This window comes from Glycine soja, chromosome 11, assembly GCF_004193775.1.
Source record: "Glycine soja cultivar W05 chromosome 11, ASM419377v2, whole genome shotgun sequence".
Classification (NCBI taxonomy): domain Eukaryota; kingdom Viridiplantae; phylum Streptophyta; class Magnoliopsida; order Fabales; family Fabaceae; genus Glycine; species Glycine soja.
This window is the reverse complement of record NC_041012.1, coordinates 3,697,796-3,706,363: the sequence shown is the minus strand read 5'-3', so window position 1 is coordinate 3,706,363 and position 8,568 is coordinate 3,697,796. Positions and strand designations below refer to the sequence as shown.

The 8,568-nt window shown below is 29.9% G+C and overlaps 1 protein-coding gene across 1 annotated transcript; it reads left to right on the top strand.

The window, feature by feature from the left end:
* The first annotated feature begins 6,046 nt into the window (after positions 1–6,046).
* LOC114375802 (probable N-acetyltransferase HLS1) lies at positions 6,047–8,133 on the top strand. Its single transcript, XM_028333663.1, has 3 exons — positions 6,047–6,545; positions 6,709–6,881; positions 6,976–8,133. Exons 1-3 carry the CDS (start codon positions 6,363–6,365, stop codon positions 7,835–7,837), a joined length of 1,218 nt encoding a protein of 405 aa, XP_028189464.1. The 5' UTR covers positions 6,047–6,362; the 3' UTR covers positions 7,838–8,133.
* The last annotated feature ends 435 nt before the right edge of the window (positions 8,134–8,568 follow it).

Sequence of the window (8,568 nt, the reverse complement as noted above, 5' to 3'; positions counted from 1 at the left end):
CTTAATCGTTCATCTTTTTTTTTTTTTTTTTCATTTCTTCTCTTTGTTGGTCTTCTGGCGAAGTAAACGAAGCGGTGACGGTGAAGTACACTTTTTTGTCATGATATAACGTAATAAAAGGTTAGTTTTGTTTTAAAATTAAAAATTTAATTTTCGTTGTTATTTTTTTGTTAAGAAAAATACTAAAAAATAAAATGAGGTTTTATTGATTTCAATTATACTAAAAAAATTTATTTCAATTATAAATTTATATTAAAAAACATATTTATATTTTTTAGTAATAAAATAATTACTTTTTTTCGTGATTGTTTATAACGCAAGTTTATCATTATTAAAGAATGGCACTATTTTGTTGCTATTTTTGTATACTGTTCTCGCATTACGTATAGCTATTTGTCATTATCATTAGTTATTATCAATAGCAAATTATATATTACGGAATATTTCTTTTACATAAATTAGTGGTCGGAACTATTTATATATTTTTTGCATTTTTGTTGGATGAATATTCTCCATTGTACAAGTAGAAAGTTGTATATTATCAGTTTATCACCATGATATATGAATTGAGAATCATTTCTGCGTTTGTTTTACTTCAATTCGTTCCCTACACGGATAGACACGGGAATCAAATAATTTTAACTTTATATAGAGACGTTTTCAAATAACCCACAAACCAGAAGACAATCTGTCAAATTTGCAGGAAATAATGAAGTTTTGCTCGACCTTTTTCTGGACAGGGATAGCAAAGATATTAAAGAAAATTGGATGACAGATTAACCAAGTTTTGTTCTTCCAGGCAATTAAATAAATAAAAAAATGCGAAAAAAAATAATACGCAGTGATAGAGGCTGGAAAAAATAAATAAATTAGGGATTACAGTTCCTGCTGGATAGCCTTTTGTTATTCATATGAATAGTCAAAGTTTTTTTTTTACAAAAAAATACTTATTTATTTTATTCACTATTTCAATAGATTGTATAGTAAATAATAAAAGCATTTTTCATTACATTTTTATTATACAAATTTACTTCAAATATTCTTTTGTCTGAATCATTAATATCTTTTGTGGGGATTTTTGAAAATAAAAATATCTATGATATAGTGGAATTATTATTTTTTAGCAAATGTTTTTTATATACAAAATTTAACACCAAGACATTTGCTAATATAGTGAAATTACTTTTCATGATTTTTAAATATAATGATAGCTGAGTAGTTTAACCTTATGATTCTTTATAAATTAGTTATAAAATGAAATAGAATGATTTGGGAGTATAATATTTTTATATTATTATTCAATTAATTATTATTTTATGTTTCGTAGTAATTTTTTTAAAATCATATATAGGATAATTGACTAATAACATTGAAATTTTGAATTAGGTTCCTCATTTTTTTTTTCAATTGGGTCCTTAAACTATTTTTCTATATGTTATTATTTATATAAGAAATATTGACAACGTAACTTTTAACATTTTTTTTCAACGCGTTTTATTTACTAGGAGATTTTTTTGTGAATCTCATTAAATATGTTAATCTTATTTTTCATTAATTAAAACAATCTCATTCATAAACGAATGAGACTTACATAAATTGAGATGATAAAAATATGTATAAAAAGAAAAATATCATCAAATGTGTTACTATCATTCTTTTTACTTAAGTTATAATTAACAAAATTCTTGCCTAAAAAAAAAATAAGAAAATTTAAGGCTGACGTACTAGATGTAACTGATAAAATAACCTATCCGCTATATTAATTTGAAATCCTTACGATTTTTTTATAGCACTGTACGTACTCTCTTTCTTAACCAGCAAGGTAAACAACAACAAAAATTATATAATAAAAATATTAAGAAGTAAGTACTTGCCCTCTACTTATATAATAAACATTGATAGGTTAATAATTTAAGACTGTTACAGAAAAAGAAAATCAATGACGAGATTGAATTTATTTCTTTTTTCTTTTACGAATTTATTCGATTTTAGAACAAGGTAAATATTTCAAAGTAAAGGGATTAAAAATAAATAAATTCACATAGGTAATCTTTTCATTTTGAAAAAAAAAATCTTTGAGTTATAACAGAAAACTACAAATATTAATTTCATTTACAAAAAAACATGGTTGGTTAATTTTCCATTAATTTGACACTAAACTTGTGGTGTACTCATTTTTAAATATTCGATATTTTACAATATATATATATATATATATATATATATATATATATATTATGTTTTACATACATTAGAGTGAACATGACTAAGATAAATTTTTGAATTTCGTATATTGATTAGAGAATGACCTTTGTAAAAAAAGAAACATACAAAGTAAAAAATTTCGAGCTCAAGTATACAAGTTCCGAGAGTATATGAGAGTGTGAATGCGTGTCTAGAGAGTACGAGAAAACTTTATACTTATAATGTGTAGAGTGAGTTGTAGGTTCCTATTGATAGGAGCAGTTGCGGCCTTTACAAATAATTATCGGCTTTTAGATAATAATTGATAATTTATCGACAATGTTATAGATAACATGTAAATTAATGATAATTATACCTTGTACATGATGTGTAACTTTGTATATAATTAAATATGTCAAAAGATAAAGAGATAAGAATATATTCAAATAATAAAAGATGAGATAACTTATGGTCGGTTGAATAATTTAACTGTTAAGAGCTGAATGTCACATATATTTGTAAATCCTAAACAGTATAATCAAGATCATGCTAATGTAAAAATTAAAATAAAATAGTGTATAATTTAATTGAATTCGTCCCCTTTTTTCTCAATTTCTTGTCCACTTTACTATTCAAGAAATTAAATTTACTTTATGAACTCTTTCGTCCTAATACTTTTACTACTTAAATTAAATTTCTTCTGTTAATTATGGTAAAAAAATTGTGTCCACTTCGAAACATATTAGGAATAAGAGTTCACTTATATATTTTTAAGTATATTTTACATCAATACGTAGTATTTAATAAAATATTATTTTGCTATAACATCGTATTAATGAATAAAATAATGTGGTAAGGTAATTAAATTTGATTAAATATTGATATAGAAATATTTTACTCAAACAATAAATTAATTAATTTTTATTACTATAATACTAATAATATAGAAATGAGAAAGAAGATTAGAAAGGAAAAAAAAATGAACCCTTCGATTTCTTATCTCCCACGACCTGTACTTAATGTAGCGGTTACCCAATATCAATGTTTATTTAAGGAAAAATGATTGAATCTTTAACTATTAATTACTACCATAACCCAAAATTTTGGTGACGTACCCACTCCCTTCAATGACCAATCATTATCGAAACGGTTTTCTGCGAGCTAAAATACTCTCTGGTTGGCTCATATAGCATGAAACTGCCAAACTGGTATCACTGGTGACGCAGGTCCTGTGGTGTGCTCCTTCACTCTCGAATTGGCGTTAATCGATCCTTGGATTATTGGTTTTTAAATCCCAAACTATCTTGTGATTTACGAAGACAGGGTTGGTGCTTGATGCCTTCATTCATCTCTTGGGTCATGTAATTAATAATTAACCCAAATTGCTTTAGTGGGGATAATAATAATAAGACTATATCATTCTACTATTCAATAACACATTTTCACTGTAATTTTTTATAATTACATTAAAATTTCACATATTTTTAATTTAATTTCTTCATCAATACTAGTAACTTCCTAATTAAAAAATAAAAATCAGTAGGGCTGCGTCTGCATCCCAGGGTAGTGAAACTTCTCCCTCATAGCCATGGGAAAGTTACCAAGGGTAATTATTTTTGTAATTTATTAAACGGGATACATTTCAAATTAATATCTTTAAAGGGATAAATCGTATTCTACAACTTTCAAAGATAAAGTCGTAAATTAATTAATATATTCTTTCCTTTTCTATTCAAGTCGTAAAAATGTAAATATTTTTTATTCTTTTAATTATGACTTTGACATTATAAATATTTTTTTTAAAATAGTTATCAAAAGTCCTAATTTTGATTTAGGACTTTAAAGTTAAGTTATAATTTTTTAAAAATTATTTTTTAACGAGTTTAAATTATTTTTAATTTTTTTTAATATTTTTGTTACTAATATTAACAAATAATATTAAATTAAAATTTATCAAATATTATTAAATCTTTTGATTTTTTAAATTAATTTTACGGTTATCATTAAGTAAATGAATAATTTCCTACATAATTTTTAAGTAAATATTTTTTCACTATTAATATTTTTATTTAAATTTAAGTCTTTTATTTACATTATTTTTTAATTTTAAAAATAAATAATAATTCTAATAAAAAATATATTAAATAAAACAGTATAAAAATATTAAATAAAATTATAAATTAAAACTAATTTAAATTCGTTAAAAAGTAATTTAAAAAAATTACAAATTCTAATAAATATTTAAAAAAATACTTTGAGGTCATAAATCAATTTATGATTTTAAGGTTATAATTTAAAAAATTAGATTTTTTTTTTTACAACTTCAATAAAACAGAAAAAGAATTATGAATTAACTTATGACTTTATCTTCAAAAATCATAAGATATCTCATAACTTATTTTTGTTAGATATTAATTTAAAATTTATTAGATATAATAACTTACAAGAATAATGACCCTTTTTTTAACTTTCCCCATAGCCATAGGCTTTAATCAGTACGTATGATAAAAGTACATAAAATCTTGGCAGCTCGTGAAGAAAGTATCCTAGCCGTCAATTTGAAACTGAGGTTAATTATTATACGAATGGTGACGATCATTACCAGCAGCAGCTAAAGAGAAACCCGCTTTTGCAGCTCATTAGTCACTAGTCAGCGGTCTCAGCACTGAAACAACAACATAATTCAAATAAATAAAATGCCCCCACTTTGCTTTTTAACAGCACCCGTTTCCGCAGAAAGTGCTTAGGAGTATTTTTTTATTATTATAAAGCAAATGGTAATTAGATTATTTGAAGATTCATCCATTATAATTTTACGGCACTATCCAATTAATTAATATTAATATAATATTTGGTAGAATGAGAAAAACGCATTGTTCTCATGGTAACGCTATCTAGCTACTAAATCACATCCTTTGCATGTAATTCACACTTCACAGCATTGAGAGTGTGTTTGATTTAAAGAAATGAAAGAAATATAAAAGTAAATTGAAATAAAAAGATAAAATATTTAAATTAAAGTAAAATATAAAAATATAGAATTCACACTAAATTTTAAAACTTTCATCTCAAATACACTAAAATATATTTTAACTAAATACTACCTGAACATACTATCATCCAAAATAAACACAGTAAATAACACACGTGATGACAAAATTGAAATTAAGTGTCCAATGAAAGATAGATATATAATATTGTACTAGTATAGTAGATATATACTAGATTCCATCCCACTCCCACATGAAATATGCATGTGCATCTCATTCCATATGATGCATATATAAACATTACACATTATGGGGCGGAGGTAGTAGGGGGAAAGAGAGTAGTATTAAAGGTAATGATTACAAATGGGGTCATGATGGCAACGCGTCCTTCAGTATAAAATAAATGATTATTAAAAAATCAATTAAGAGAAACATCTCCACAATACTGCGCAGCCATAGCCGCCACTTCCTCATCCCTTGCCCCTTCCCCTTCCTTTCGCTTCGCAATGAATATTATTGATTCATTTTCATTTTTTTTTATTTCTTTTCCGTCATTATTATCACAAGTACCAGTCATAGAGCGAGAAAAATAAATTAAAAGTCCAATATCAAAGAAAAAAAAAGTCGCGCAGATAAAGAAAACAAACAGATGGAAGGTTGGGGGAATAGATAAAGACATTCAGAATTATTTTAACGTTATATATAATTCGAAGCGAAAGCAAAAGGAAGTGGTAGATTCTGGAGAGAGAAACTAAAAAATAATAGTCCTATTTTTATTTTTTATTAAAAAAAACAGCAAGAAAGAATAGCTAAAAAGTTCAGTATTTAAAGCCCACAAGGGACTTGTATTGTACCTCTGCGGAAGAATAGAAGCAGAAATATCTAAATAAACAGCTCCCTTCTTTTTTCTTTATTTGCTCCTAAATAAACAGTTCTGATTTTCCAAAATTCGTGGCTCTGCTCTGGGTCTCAAATTTCGAAGCTTTGGTAGGCTTAGGTTTCTTGCTTATAGCACAGTGCACAAGTTAAACCAGCCTTGAAAAAGCTGCGATTTGCTCACTCTCAAAATCCCTCCTCTATCTATAAAACTCTACCCGTCGCTCACAATAGTTCCTCGCACTTTGTTTGCTATCCATCTTATCATCTTCTCTACCACGCATATATACCTGTTATTATACTCTCTCTCAAATGGGTGAGGAGCTATCACCTACGTTGGTTGTGAGAGAGTTCGACCTGAATAAAGACCGAGAGAGAGTAGAAACCGTTGAAAGGTCATGCGAAGTTGGACCCAGCGGCAAGCTTTCTCTCTTCACCGACATGCTCGGCGACCCAATTTGCAGGGTCCGCCATTCACCTGCTTTTCTCATGCTGGTATATATTAACTTACAAACGTTTTAATCAATGCCTATATATATATATATATATATATATATGATTTATACGTACCGACACATTTATATTTCTGTCACCAACTTAATGAAAAACGATTAAACAATCTCTTAATGAAAAATTATTTTTCATGTGGATTCAACAGGTAGCGGAGATTGGCGAAGAGATAGTAGGAATGATAAGAGGTTGCATAAAAACTGTCACATGCGGGAAAAGATTGTCCAGAAATGGAAAATACAACAACACTAATGTGAAACATGTCCCAGTGTACACCAGAGTCGCATATATACTAGGCCTTCGCGTTGCTCCCAACCAACGGTAAGAATAAGATTAATAAATAACATTAACGGAGAGTAAATGCTGTTTTTGTGAATGAGATGTTAATTAATTATTTGTGTTTTTGATGATGCAGTAGAATGGGAATAGGGTTGAAACTAGTGCATAGAATGGAGTCTTGGTTCAGAGATAACGATGCGGAGTATTCTTACATGGCAACGGAAAGAGACAATTTAGCATCCATTAAACTCTTCACCGACAAATGCGGGTATTCAAAATTTCGTAATCCGTCCATTCTTGTCAACCCAGTTTTTGCTCACCGAGCAAGGGTGTCTCCAAGGGTCACAATCATAAGTCTTTCTCCCTCAGACGCCGAGTTTGTCTACCGTCGCCATTTTGCCACAACAGAATATTTCCCGCGCGACATTGACTCAATTCTGAACAACAAACTAAATTTGGGAACATTTTTGGCGCTCCCAAATGGGTCCTACAGTGCCGAGACGTGGCCCGGCCCGGATCTTTTTCTGTCGGACCCACCGCACTCCTGGGCCATGGTCAGTGTGTGGAACACTAAGGAAGTGTTCACGCTCGAGGTGCGTGGTGCGTCGCGCTTGAAACGCACACTTGCAAAGACGTCCCGGTTGGTGGACCGGGCCTTGCCGTGGCTGCGGTTACCGTCGATGCCGGACTTGTTTAGGCCGTTTGGGTTTCAGTTCATGTACGGGCTGGGAGGCGAAGGCCCAGAGGGTGTGAAGATGGTGAAGGCCCTGTGTGGGTTCGTGCACAACCTCGCTATGGAAAAAGGGTGTAGTGTGGTGGCCACGGAAGTGTCCTCAAACGAGCCCTTAAGGTTCGGAATACCCCACTGGAAGATGCTGTCGTGTGAAGATTTATGGTGTATGAAGCGGTTGGGCGAGGATTACAGTGACGGTTCCGTTGGTGACTGGACCAAATCTCAGCCCGGCATGTCCATTTTTGTTGACCCGAGAGAGGTCTAACAAGTCAACGTCCACCTTGCCTTTTTGGTTCTTTTGTCTTTTTCTCTTTCTTTCTTTCTCATTCTGTAAGTATTTTCTCAAAATATATTATCTAGTTAGGGTAGCGACTTGGAGGTGGGAATGGAGAGAATGAGGAATATGTGCATTTATTTTTATTTTGCTAAGTTGAAGGAATATCCATATATCCATATCCCCTCACCTTTTGTTGTTACGAATTAGCTTTTTCGTAAATGGACTTGGCTTTTCATATCCCTTTCCACCCAAACGCAACCGACGTTTCCAGTGTTATTTACCTATCGTCTTTCGGGATTTGAACTTTGCCTACTTATAATATTTTTATTTTATTAAATATAAAATACTCCTTCTACTGTATTGGAATCTATGACTATGGGACACTTTTATAACAATAATGGGGTATGGCTTTTGGGTGAGGATATGAACTCGTGGGTGAATCCCAATATGCTTTTGTGTTTGGGCATGTCATGTTGCTAATCTTTTCTTAAAGACCTTTTTGACGCCAATGTCTTCTGTCCTTTGATAATATGCCCGCAGTCCATGATCTTATCTTGCCTGACTTTCTTTTGTTATTGAGTTCTCTTGGTTAGTATATTTCTTAGATATATAACGTAGATGGATTAGTTATTGGATGTATTTGCCCGATATATTTGAATAATTTTATTATACAATAGAGATTAGAAGAGAACAAAGTGTGAGATAAGACGATAAATGTG